Source organism: Oryzias melastigma, linkage group LG3, assembly GCF_002922805.2.
Source record: "Oryzias melastigma strain HK-1 linkage group LG3, ASM292280v2, whole genome shotgun sequence".
Lineage (NCBI taxonomy): Eukaryota > Metazoa > Chordata > Actinopteri > Beloniformes > Adrianichthyidae > Oryzias > Oryzias melastigma.
The window spans coordinates 17,047,297-17,061,734 of record NC_050514.1 but is presented as its reverse complement, the minus strand read 5'-3'; the positions used below and the strand labels follow the sequence as shown (position 1 = coordinate 17,061,734).

The 14,438-nt window shown below is 36.8% G+C and overlaps 1 protein-coding gene across 3 annotated transcripts in view; it reads left to right on the top strand.

Moving 5' to 3' along the window:
• stk33 (serine/threonine kinase 33) overlaps positions 1-13,384 on the top strand; it is a 30,734-nt gene extending 17,350 nt beyond the window's left edge. For 2 of the 3 annotated variants that reach the window (XM_024296121.2, XM_024296123.2), the window contains one exon: positions 3,198-3,311. In XM_024296121.2, the coding sequence (XP_024151889.1) occupies positions 3,198-3,230 (33 nt within the window). In that variant the 3' untranslated portion in view covers positions 3,231-3,311. Of the gene's footprint in view, positions 1-3,197; positions 3,312-13,157 lie in introns of those variants that run through there. The other variant, XM_024296119.2, reaches the window with a different exon arrangement.
• The last annotated feature ends 1,054 nt before the right edge of the window (positions 13,385-14,438 follow it).

Here is a 14,438-nt window from a genome sequence, read left to right as displayed (position 1 = left end):
TGAGCGCTCTTACCATAAATGTAGTTATTTATTTCTATGCGAAGATCCTACTAATGACCGTGTTTTTGCAGGAGAAAATGCCTCTGCATTAAATATGAATGAGGCCCTCATGATGAAACAATTAGGCAATGGTCCTGCACGAGCAGCTGGTTTATATTTCTGGACGTCTAGAAAATGGTAATAACAAAAACAAATCTGGAGAGTTGTATTCACTAATTAGCCTCACTTTTCTGTGGAGAAGAAAGTCATTAGTGAGACCTGTAAAGGCCCGCTCGTGTTGAGCATTAAACCTTTACATTTTGGAGAAACAAGCTGATAGAATGAGCAGTGGAAAGGTCGGCGTCCAGCGCGCTGCATCTTGGTCCACTCATAAAGCGGATTGGACCTCTCACTCTTAGCTAGTCCACATTCATGTCCATTTCCCCACTCTGGTCTGTGTTGAAGGTGACAGTGCTGCTCTGATGGAGAGACAGCAGGGGGACCAAGACTTCAATAACATATTATTAGTTTTTTTTTTCTTTTTCATAGCTCCACCAGGCTGGATTTACACTGGATATTCAGAGACCTCTGAGGGCAGCCCACTGTCCTCCAACAGAGCTATTGCCGGTGATGCACGAGTGTGCACGCCCTTAACAGCCATGCGCCCACGCAAAGTTCTGACACAGATACACAAACAGGAAGAGCGAGTCCGTCTGTAATCAGTGGCAGGCCTTTTCCCATCAGCCTCTCTGTTATGTCACTCGTGAGCTTTTATGATGCTGCGGGTTCTCCTTTTGTTTCACGGGGAGATAAGTATTCAGATTACACGTGGAATCGGGGAGACTGCCTCAGCTGCTTCCTCTGAAGCGCAAGGTGCTCCTGTCCTTGTAAAGTTAACAGCCTCCCTTGTGACTGATGCGTCTTGTCCCAGCCCTGTTTATAAAACAGTCAGAACTTCGTTAAAGGACAATAAGATCAGCCAAGCTCAATTATAGTGACATTTTGCTGACATGCAGATTGCTTCCCCTCAATCTTTTTTATGTAAAACACTGGTGTGCCAGTCACATATGGATGGATGAACTTTGGGACAATCGATGGTATTGATGACTCATAGATCATACCAGTCAACAAGAGTGACACCAGGAGGGTGACTTCATCGCACACGGAAAGTCAATATTAAATTGTAATCATAATCAGACAAAATGAGTTATGTATAATCAATAGCACAACTGCGAATGTTCGTACGACTCGCCCTTGATATGCAAAGAATAAATGCTTTCCTACAAGCTGCATTGTTTTTATGCAATGCAGCTCTGCATACATGTCCGTGCATTCAGTTATGAATGAGGATTTATCCATGTTGATTATCTCAAATTATAAGTAACATACACAATTATTACCTATGTATGTATTTTTTTCTTGTTTATAGAAACCTCTCAGTTGTACATAGAAATTGCCTCTAACTAATGGAAGCTAATAAGTTGATACATTTTCTGCTTAAGTTCTATACAAGAAGTTAAAAACTTTTGGGGTTTGACATTCAATTTTAAATAACTTCGTTACGAGGAAAGCTGGTTAAGAGCATAAGAACTGTGAGAAAATGGCAAATTTATTAAACTACAGCTTTTATCTTTTAAAGTATTCACTGCTTTGTCACTTAACTTACCAAAACACACATACAAACACACACAACTTACAGGCATTATAAAAACTGCAATAACAAAAAGTATAAACAAAGTTGGGTTCAGAATTCACAAACACAGCTTTTTAGTTAGCTTTACTGCTGGGATTTAATTAGATTGCAAAGAAAAAAAACAGGTTCAAAGTAAAAAATAAATTACATCTAGGCAATATTTAGAAAAATATTACTAATAAAAGCAAGGATTATGCTCAGGGAGAATATTATTAATAAAAAATAGTGCATTGATGAAAACAAAGCATTTTTGTTTATGACGATTGAGAGGTGCAAGCAGAAAAAAAATGTAAATACATTTTTGAATGGTAGGCCTATGGATTAATGAGGATTGGTTGTATTCAAAATAATTTTAGAGAATGTAGTTCTTGGGATCAAAAAGGTTATTTAACACTAAAAAAAGTTGACATCTTCAAACTGTCAGTTAAATTAGCCTGATTCTTCATCAATGGAGGGGGATTTTTTTTGGGACACACTAGAACAGCCTAAAAATCTTCCCACATTTCTTTTTTAATTTTTGACATGTGGGGCTCCATGACTCTTTCTCAGGAGGTTAAAAAAAATTATTAAAGTTTATTCTGTAGATGTTTGCAAGTCAGTGAGGGTCAGCAATCTGCCTGCTACCTTTTATGGTCCAAAGATGGTCTGATTTTAGAGAGGAGGTCATTTGAACTCTATAATTTGCATCCTCTTTCAGAGGACATGTATTTTTTCTTAGGAAACTCATCATGTAAGCACTAATCGTCTTTCTTTTTAACATAATGTGTGGTTTAATGGCTGCATTGTGCTGTTTCGTCTTTGGATTCAGCTCGGGCGGTAAGATAGTAAAGAGACTTATAGAGCTCCCAGCTGTCCTCTCGGGTTAAAAGGAAAAATAATTTTTGTGTGATTTGGTTGACAGGATACTTAAACTGTCACAGCCATGATGGTATTTTACAGAAATTCTTGAACAACGTTCGCCAGCGTTGTTTTTTTTTTTTTTTTTTTGCTAAATTACTGTGTATTATGTGGCTTTCGTGGCAGGTCAAAGTGACCCCTTGCTTCCACTTTTGACGAGAAAATTTCAAGGCTTAAATATAACTGGAGTGAATTGAGTGGGCGCTTTCCGTACTCTGGGGCAATCTGAGAGAAAACCTTGAGGTCTATCACAGTGACAAACACTTTAGATGAAAGGTGGGAAAAACGTTTTAAAGTATAAGTTTGTGTCAGGAAGAAAGTATGTACATGTGGACTGACGATAAATGAATGATATACAAGTATAAACATTTGACTTTTTACCGATTTAGTGATTCGAATATGATTATTCCTAGAAAACATTGACTGATGCTTGTAGAGATCTGGATTATAAAACCTGATGTTTTTGATGAACACTGAAATGATTCAAAATGATGAACGATTACGCAGAAGCACAGCTAAGAGCTTTATTCTTATCTTTTCTGTTGGTCACTTCATCATGAAAGGGAGCAGGACAAAGGCTGGAGAGTACAAGGGTTTTAAAATTAGTGAAAACGTTTTTCCCTTTCAGGAAGGAGGAGTAGAAGTGGTGAAGAGGACCTGAGGTGAACCATGTCTGAAAAGTGTGAATCCGACAAAGCGAGAGAATAATTTTAAAAAATGTCAATAAATTCATATAACTGTTTTTGTTTTGCTTTATTCCTGTTTATGAAGTTTTTAAATTATCTTCTGTTGGAGAAAGCTGTCAAAGAAACTTTCTATTTTTTAAATACTTTTATTCTTTCTTTTTTCCAAGAGCTCCCAAAAAGCACATTTTATTTAAAAAAAATAAAATAAAATTAATACAGAGTTGCCCAACATTCTTATAGATGGACCACACTTCTGATGTATTCTTGTTGCTGCAAAACATTTTAAACTAAATCACAAGAGGACATTGAATAGATCTGCAAGTTTAATTTAATTCTCTTCCAACGAACTGTTTGTCAAGGACTTTTGCAGCATCTGAAAGATTATTTTCCACACTCTGAACTTGATGTCAACTAATCTGATCAACCAGTGTTTTCTAATTACAAAACTCTTGTTTCCTACTTTGGGTGGTTCAAATTAGTTTATTTCCCATTTTGTGAAGAAGTCAATGATTGCTGATTCACAATATGTAAATGCTGAACTTTTTTAGTCTTTCAGTCACAACCAAAATTCTTAAAGAGACCTAAATCTGTTGAGGAAGTTCCTTTTCTTTAGTAACAGACATCGTGTTCATGATCTCCCCAAACTGACATTTACATAAATGGTCCATACATTTTTCATGATTTTGATTTGATTTATTTCAAGCATTGATTATAGATAAAACAAAATCACATAGATATATCAAAGATATTACAGAAAACAAAATACCTTGATTAAAAAACAAAAACAAAAATAATGTAAGAAGAAAATAACTGTGTATTTACTCATAATCATAAATAGAGATTTGTTACAGTAATGCTTACAATCAGGGATGTCCCAACAGGTTCTTTTGGGCCTGATCCAATTCTGAGTCATTTGATTTTGAGGATCTGCTGATACCATGTTCCAATCCGATGCTTTTGTAACACATTTTAAAAATGAACAAATTATCAGATTCAGGTTTTTCCTTAGTTTTATTTTATTAACATTATTTTATATTTAACACTTACACAGAGAGCTTCTGTGAAGTAGCTTTAACAACAAATAAAATTAGTGCAACTATCTAAAAAATTAACTTACCTAGTAAATGTAGGTTATGTGAGAGAGTTTAGTGACTTTATCTTTAATATCTTTAGATCTATTGACCATTATTAACCACATGTGATATATATCTTCATTTAAAATTCTTAAAAAATTAAAGATGACTTTTATTTGTTGTAGTAGGAATATTCTAATGAGTATTCATGATTGATATAATTAGAACAATTAAACAACTTTTTTTTCTTTAATATTATGGGATTCTTTTTTGTAACTTCTTAAAGCTTTAACCTCTTAAGACATCACATTTTCAGTTTTATTACCACAGAAGTTAATTATTCTTAACTTTTATTTCTCTGTTAGAAAAAAAATAATCAAAGAACAGCCTGGATCCTGAGTGGTTAAATCATGCAGCTAGCTAGCACTTAGCAGTTAGCAGCTGCAATACAGCCGCCCGTCTGTCAGCAGAATGGAGGGAACTAATTAGCTTAACATAAGTAAAATAACTTTTTTTGTTGAAATGCATTTCTAAGTTGTTGTTTGGGTTAAGATAAACCAATAGAGACACTTGCTGTCAGTTTAAAGCATTTTTAAAAGGGTTTTAGAGCATCTCGCTAGCTTGACTCAGCTGTTTTTGCTAGCTTCCTGCTTGAACTGCTGCATTGTTCTGCTGTGGTTTACCACTAAAATATATTGTCATCCGTTCATGTCATGCAGACTTCTAGTGGAATCTTAATCCGGAATAATAAGCTTGAAATATAAAGCGCTGATAAAATGAGAATAAATTAAATAGCCGGCACCGATCAGGAGAAAACATCTGATATCAATCTATTTTTTGGTTATGTGTTCGAATTGTTGCATTCCTTGTTCTTTACTTACAGTAAACACTTAAATCAAATTAGGTTGATTAGATAAAGTGATTAACTTCCGTTAAGTAGAGCTTATTGATTGAAAAGGCGTGCAAAGCAGCGAACTTATATAATACCACCCCTATTGAGTATATCATTTTAAAGTTCTGTATAGTTGTCATAATCCAGTTCTGATCTACTTTTGTTCTTTCAATTATCTTTGCACACTTTCATAATTCAAGTCAAATGCTGTATGGCAATTATAAAAGGCTTTTTTAATATTTACAGTTAGGGTAAGTGATAATAACTGTGGACGTAAAGGATTTATCTGCACTTTTACAGATGGGCACACATAAATCCACCCATTTCCATTACTAACCCAACCTCTCCCTCCTTTACATAAACACACATTGCCTGTGAGTGTGTGTCCACGGACAAACACACAATGATTTATGTAACTCAAAGAGATATTAATACATTTGGAAGAGTGAATATAATCATCAAAACAAGCACTCTCGTCCTCTCTCGCGAGTGACTACAGCAATGAAAAGCATTACGCATGACTCACATGATGCGGGGGCCCCTTTTCCCTCATAAATTCTCTGGAGAGTGCGACAGCGCCTGTCATCTTCATTAGAAGATGACGGCTTTTCTCCATCAAAAAGCTCATCTTGAGGATGTGTAAGCACTTTGAATCACAGGCTGTAATTGGTGACCAGTGGAAAACACTCGAGTCCTCACTTAGGCCTTCTTTTAATTGTGTTGACTGGATTTAGCTACAAGGTCCAATAACTTTAGAAACCTGACAGGTTCACACCCTGAAACTCATCCTCACCTCTTTTATCAACTTTTTCCCTCATTATTTCCTTTTAACTGCTGACAGCCATTGAGACCACAGATTTTTTTTTTAATCTTTTCATTTTTTTCCCTTGACTCTGCACTGACTATTAGGAGTGCAACACATGTGCTCTGCCACATAGAATGAATGTAATATCCATTAGATGAAAGCAGTGTGAGGTTGAAGACTTTCACCTTAGCTTTTCTAGATCAGACATCCCACCGCTCTTCCCCCTGTTGTCTTTCATTCCCTGGCTTTTGTTGATTAACCATAATGAGGTGACTTACTATAGTTGCCCAGTTTATCCCCTCCACCCCCCTCCCCTTCTTCCTTGGCGAGAGGATACGAATAAAAAAAAAGAAAAAAAGTCCATCTAGGCGACCGTCATAGGGGGTCAGCACAAATCAGACGGAAGGGCTTTCTTGTGTCTGCCAGCCGACACTTTCAAATGTTAATGGATGGGGGCGAACAAAGTTGAAGTGGGTCTGAAAATGCTAATTGTCCCTAATTCATGTAAATAGGATTCTTAATGGAGGAATTAAGCATTTTAAATATGCAATTGGAGGCAATCAGTTCTTTCATTTGCCGGGGTGGCACAGGTGTAGTGGATTGAAATTCATCTTTCACACAAGGTGGCTCGTTTTTCATTTGGCTGTGTTCAGGCATGGATGACGGGGACTGGGAGAGAGATACTGGTGCACTGCTACGCAAAGATATTGGTGAGTGAAACACGGCGCAAAGCCTATAATTGCGTTGTTGTTTAAAGATAAAAGAGGGGGAAAAAAAGCAATTAACGCAGAGTCCAATCAATGTTGAGAAACAGCATCTGTAAAAATATTATCTCTTCATATAACTAAGAGAAATCACTCACATCGTGTTGGTATATATGTGATCTATAGGGTCAATAGGAGTTTTTTTATTTAGTTTCTTGGCACATATGTCATTGCTATATAATATGGCACATACGAAAGAACCTACCTTCATATCACAGAATCAGTGAAAAGACAGCTCGGGCTTATTATTCTGATCATCTCAAGCAGACAATAAGCCAGGAGGTCAGGTTTCAGCTTGTAATAACATGGTGTAGCAGCAGGACCGCAGTCAGGAAAACACAGAAAACATGTCCAGGCTATGAATCAAGCGGCCAATGTATTGTCTCAGAAAATGACTTATTAGTCAATAAGAAGGGAGATACCGCGTCTTTGTGGTGTAAATAGCTGCGGCGTTGCAAAAAAAAAAAGAGAGAAGAGACGGCCTCGGTTAATGAACGAGACAAGAAAAACCTTGTTTAAAAGGACAAATCAGATCACAAGATTTCAAAGCCATTAGCTGCTACTCACGTGGAATGATAATAATGATAAAGGATGGAAGGCCCTTTGATTTGAGAGTAGCAAACTGTGTTGTCTTGGGAAAAAATCTTTTCCTGGAGGAGAATCAAAGAGCAGTTCATTTTCACACTGACCTTCAGGGCTCAAGGCGGCCAGACAAGGGCACAAACAGATTGAGAATTAATTGGTGCAATTAACATTTTGTGATTATAAGGACTTCAGATCAATACCTTATGCAAATAGCAGTATTGATGTGCAGCAGAAACCTTGTTAATTGTGTTTGGCGAACAAACTGTGCTGCTATTCCATTATGGAACAGGAGGCACACACAAACTGCTGACCACTTTAGATGCAGGAGGACGTGCCTCCCTCTTCTCCTTTTTTTTTTGATGGTCCACCACTTCCACTCGGCCTGACACTCTTGAGGAAGGTTTAAAGATCTTGGTTGCTTTTATGTTGACTTTTTGGTGGCTCTTTGAAGGGGCTCTTAAAAGCTGAAGATGAAGGTTCTTCAGAGTTTCTGTAATCACCATGCTGATGCTAGACGGCAGCAGATTATGCACTAATAGCCTCCTGCCTCTTTTCTCTTAGATTTTTATGAGTCGGAATGGACATGTGCGGAAGAATGGAACGCTCTGTGTTGACAGCCACATGGAAATTAATTCGTTTCAGCTTTATTGCTATGGACTGTGTTGTCCTCTCTTGTTATTAAACCCTGTTAAAAATGCCCTTTCATTTCAGATAAGTACTACAAATCCTGTTTGTGGGCCACAAAAGATAGAGTTAAATATAATTTAAGCAGAAATGGAAATGGGAGTGCCACGTAATCATGAAAAGTGAGATTGAAGAGATGCCGTTCTTACCATTATTATTGTTTTCATTACTGTCAGTTTGGACCGATGCTCAGGAAGGCAGCAACAGCAGAAAAGCAGAAGGTGAGAAAAGGAGAAAGGAAATACTCCATCCAATAACTATCAAAGCCAGTAAATCCCCGCTCACCATGTCCCATCTTCCTGCGACAACTGGCTTGGAGATTGTTTCACAGCTTACATCCTGTGGCCTTGAAGAAACAAAGAATTGGAACAAAATAAGCTGCTAGTAATTAGATGAGTTTACCGGCTGTCAAAAAAAAGTTACCATCGTTTTTTTTTCGTTTTTTTTTTCATTTGGTGTACTGCCTGCTGTGGGTTTTGTGTGGGTGTGATGATGCTGAGTTTACCTGTGGTTTGTTGTGTAACATCCAAAGCCCCATGCAACATAAAAGGTAAGGACCCTGGTGTGAACACAGCAGAGCCAAGAGAGAAAAGTCGACTTTGTTTTACTCTGCTATTAGGTATGTGGTCATTACCAAGTTGATTGGTTTTGTTTAAAAATAGCCTTCAGCTTACAACAGTTATTAGGACTAAGGTTGCAGGTTTTATGCTACATTTGTAGCAATTGCCATCATATTAGCTATTACTTTGTGTGCTAATTATGGTTAATTCTTTTCAATTTGAGGTTGAACTCCTTTAGCCATTAATTGTAATCTCCTCTGTGATAAAGTTGGTCATAAATAAAGACCTCAAAAGGCGACGGTAGTACATGTGGATTTAATCCACATATTTTCATTGGACTATTTTCAAATAATCTTAAAAATATTTACAGTTGCAAGAAAAATATGTGAACTGTTTGGGATTACTTGGATTTCTGCATGGATTGAACAGAAAACGTGTCACAACAATAGAAAGATATATTTTTCTTGTTATCACGCAAACATCATGTTTTCTCTTGTTTATGAACACAATGTCTAAAAATTTGGGTGAAAAAAGTAAGTGAACCTTTTAACTGGTCAATAACCTCAATTATGTCTAGAGGAGCAACAGTGCTAAACCTTCTCTATTTGTAATTAGTTTATTTTACCTTGTACACATGAACAAAATCCACTCCAATCATCTTTTTATCTATTTAAAAAATGTTCCCAGGGGTTCTATGTTACACCTGCAAGCTTTTTCAAATGGTATTTTTCATCTGCTCCTGATTTACAACAAATTGAATAAAGAAATACTCAGAAATGCCAATTTAAGCTAATTTTTATTATATCTGTCCTCCATCATCAGAAAAATGCCATAAAAACTTGATAAAAACACCAATAACACAATTTTCATCAGAGTGGGTCTTAAAGACTCTTAGACTCTTTGTAAATTTATTCCAGCTTCATGCAAGTCTCCAATTTTTGATCATAAGTCTTCTGAGAGATCTTTTAAGCAAGACATGGTTCACATCATGTACGTTAGGATAGCAGAATCAGAACTTGAGGGGGGTTTTTTGATATGACAGGGCAGGTAAATCTACACACCCCATCTCATCACATTGATATTACTCCAGGTTGATTTCATTTAGCTTCTGGGATAATTGTTAGAGATTCGCTTTCTTCCCTCCCTCTGCACTGTAATTTTTTACATGTTGGGATCACTAGATGCATGAAAACACATGTTTGTGCACACCAATATTAGGTGATTTTGTTGTTGTGACTTAGATAACCACCAGAACACATTTTATGTTCAATTAATGCAGAATCCCAAGCAATAATTCTAATGTGTTTTTTTTCCTTGCAGCTTTAAAAAAATTTCCTCTTTCAAATGACATTCAAATTGAAGAGTTATAAAAATGGCAGCCCCCTACAAAAAGACAAATTGACACAGCCATATGAAAGTAATTTTCTTTTTAAAGTTTATCTTGAATCCTCTGCGGATAGTAATACCTGAAGTCTGGAAACCACCAGTTTTTTTTTTTTCAGTGCAGTGAATAAATATGAAACACTGCTTAGTAAAAGATAATATTATCAATTTGATAATTACAGAATATTTAATGTCTTTATATCTGAAGCTTTTTGGGTTGTTTTGGGGAATGTTGATATGATTTGCATAATTGCTCATCTGTGCTGAAGGGTGCAGTCCAGTGGTCTTTACAGCATTTGAATGTGAACAGACAGTAAATCCCTGTACACTTCAGGATTCATTCAGGTGATTCTGGCTTCTGTCATATCATCAATAAACGCAAGTGACACAATGTCTTTGGAAGCCATGCATGCTCATGCACTCCCAATGCTTCCATGTTTGAATGACATCGGGGTTGTTGGCTCTTCAAACTACTTTACACTTTGCTTATCTAGAACTTTGGGTGTTTAACTTAGAAATATATATTTTGCTTGATTTTAATCTTTTTTCAAAAAGCTAAATCTTCTCATCATCATCATGAAATCCTACAAAAAACGTTGGATTGTGGCACAAATATCAATTTTTTCTTTTTATTTATTTTATAAAAAATTATTTTTCACTATTTTTTTATGCTTCTTTGTGATAGCTGAATGTACTCACACTCCAGCCCAGTCTCAGTAAAATGCGTACATATCCCACGATTTGGGAAATACTGTGTATAATATACGCCAAAACCGGTTTTTGCGTGCATATAATACGCGCGGTCCTAAACGTGTTAAAGTCTGTTTTCCACGTTTGACACGTCCCCTGGTGGAGCCGTGAGCATCACAGACAGCCCCACAAACGAACAATTTGCTTTTCTAACCCTAACCATAACCGTAATCCTAACCTTAACCAGGAACGACGTCATTTAGAAAAGAGCCGGAGGATTTCTGACCACGTGATCAAAACGAAACCTAAAAAGTCGTGTATATTGTACGCCGGCGCAACCTATTCTCTACCATTGCGTATCATATGCACGCAAAAAGCGTGTTTGGCGTATATTATACACGGTATTTCAGAGTGCAAAGTCGTGGAATATGTACGCATTTTACTGAGAGTGTGTTGAATAAAGTTAAAAAATTGACCAATCAGATGCCTTCGAAAAAGCATGTGTTACCTGCTGGTCCCAGCCTCGAATGTTTGATTGCTGTATTCTACACAAACCCGCTTTCAGTGGAAAGGGTCTGGACTTTGAAAACAATTATTCCTGATTGGTGACAGTAGTTGTCATAGAAACGTTGACTCAGTCCGACTCGGACCAATCACTGTCATCTGGCTCCAAAATGGCGATCTCCATGTCGCGGAAAAATAACGACTGAATTGGCTTCAGTCATTTTCTATTGGTGATGTCACAGGCAGTCCTCTATAAACACTCAATGGTTGAAGCCGCCTGATCTATAGGGGCCACACCTTATAAAAGGCCTGTCTCATTGAATGAGCAGAGAAGTGATTCTTGTTATGAGCTCCTTCATCATTTCCTTGGGAATATTTTGTAGATAATAAAGCTCCCATCTCTTGCCTTCCCCATTTGTCTTTTGTTATATTTTTCAAGTCTCTACATATTCCTTTTTTGGTTAAACCTACAAAGAAAACACATTTTTTTATGAGTTTTTCCCTGGTCCTTGGCCCACACTCTGGAGCAGAATCGGACACAATTTAATTAATACAGATTTGTTCTGACAGCCTAAAGGATTTTTTTTCAGGCATAACCTTTTTAAAATGGATAAAGAATTTAAATAATCTGCACCTTCTTTTGATTTGCTTCTCTTTCCTTGAGTTGACCAAACTTCCCATAAATATCCAGAAAATACAAGCATTAAACAGAAAGAAAAGTTAAGAAGAACCAACTTTATCTTCTAGTTCTTTGACTATCAAAAACATTAAAAGCTCCATACCACAATGGTTTAATTAACAATGCCTTTTGAGACTTTTTGTAACGTGCTTTTAAATGCACTTTACTTTGTTTACTCTTTTTGGTTTACCTCTATAAGCTCCTTGATCTGCAGATTAGTTGTTGTGTATTCTTACTGAGGATGAGCAGCTCCAGAGCTCACCTGCATGTTAATAGGACCCTTGTTTTAAGGTTGACCAAGAATTAGTCATTTGGTCCAAAGGAGTTTTCACAGCTACCAAATGAAGCAAAACTTTCAAGAATACATAATATATCGTAGAGCAAAGATCCAAACAGTGTAAAAGCTACTAACCAGATCTACTGCATGGCCTTTTATAGTCTAAAGACAAAGGTTTGCAGGGATCTATTTGTCTGCAGGTGGATGCATCATAATGGAGGAAGGAAACTTTTCCCCACCCATCGCAGTTTCTACGTCACGACTAAGAGCGTTTTCAAACATCACATTTTGTAACTGCTCTTAATTCTCCAACAATTTGAAGAAAGAAATACTCAGAAATGCAAATTTAATCTGAATTTTCATTATGTATGTCCTCTACCAGGAAAAACATGCTACAAGAACGTGTTTAAAACACCAAAAAACACAATTTTCATTGCAGTGGGTCTTTAAATTGAAATATTATCAGTTTATTTAGTTTAGTTTATTTATTTCATTTTCATAGCACACAACATAAACTTTCATGATACTCTAGTCCTTTATAAACATAAATTACAAAAATGCATTTTGTATTCAATTGGATCATTACTGTGTAAAATGAAATGTATCTTATTGAATGGTTTTGGTTTATCATAAATAAAACTATTTTAACAGTAGAAACAAAAATTGCAAATTAACAGTCCAAATAGTGCAAATTTTAAAACTGTTGGCCATGATGACTTTTCTATGTGGATATACTTCTCAAAAAGCCAATGCCATTGTCTTTTGTAAGAAGATAAATCAATAGCAGCCCATATTAAATCTATTTCACAGCATTCCTAATTAAGGTTTCAAACTATCGTCCTTCACACCTGAAACTCAATGAATAAAACAAAAACGTTTTTCTTGCTGCTCAGAACAAGTGGATGTCAAATTCTTTTGCAAAGCTGTCCTTGATCCTCCAAACGGAATTAAAATGCTTTGTATTGCAAATCATAGTATAATTAATATGGATTTCTGTTTGTTACAGCGGTGCAGTGCGACCTTTTGGCCATGCGGTTTTCCAGAATCCATTCCCAGGCTGATGAAGCTGCTGTCAGATGAACTTCCTCTGTCGCAGGGTCAATTAATGTCATTGTTCAAGAATGTTAATGTTGGGAATCAAAGAGAGGGCAAGAAAATGTATATATAATCCATAGGTAAACATAGCAGTGTGACATGTCAGAGGGAACATTAAAGAGAACATTTCCAAACTGATGAAGATTGGGTCATGATGACTCAAACTGATGCCCTTGTTGTTCCAGAGGAGGACACCAGTTACTCTCCTTCAGCAATGAACATATAGAAGAGACATAATGATGACACATGAAGCATTTCCCAGACACTGTCACAGAGACAAAAATAAAGTAAATCATAAATTGAAATGCCCATCTATGGTCAGGCTGGAGAGAGCAGGTGAAAAATACACAATGGCATTGCATTTTTAGATGTGGTTCAAAAAAGACCTTGTCAAGATTGATGTCCCTCTTGTAGCTATAGTTAATAGTAAGGGAACACTTCTGAAATTAGAATCCACTTCTTTCTAAACGCGCCACCTGTGAATCGAGGACATCGGAGGGAGAAAAAAATGAAAGGGACCATGTCATTTCTGTGGGTTTCCAAGACACGGGGAACGGTGAATGGCCAATCTGTGGGGTGTAATGGATATGTCAAGAATTGCTAAATCATAGTTGTTCATGGCAGAAAGACAACTAATCCAAACATAATGTCAGTCTGGAGGCAGAAAAAGGCACCGAAAAAGGAGAGGAGAAGAAAGCACGGAACCAGAAAGCGTTCAAACCAAGAGTTTCAAAACTAAGAAAAGAAAAACAAAATACGCACTGTTTATTTTCCAACACAATGCATTATATTTTTACCTACTTGGCATCTCCGGGTGCATTATGGAAATGAAGTAATGCTACTTTGCTTAACAATAACACACTGACTTTGAATCCTCTTACTTAAGGTTTGATTGCTTCTTGACGGTGGTTTTAAATGAATTGTGTTGAGGAGTGATAAAGAGCTTATTGCCAGGAATAAAAGCCCAGAGCAATGAAGAGAAGCTACACATGGAGTGGCTAGGCGATACAGGCTATTACGGTGAGGGAATGGTGTCCTTGACTGCCAGGACGGCTTAGAATTTTATTTCATCTTGTTTTGCTGGCTGCTGACAATGATGCGTGACTCTGGCACTGGAGGAAGAGGGCAGGAATAAAAGCCATTTTAGGTCTCATTTACATTGCTGTGTCAATGACGGTGAAGAAGAAGCGGC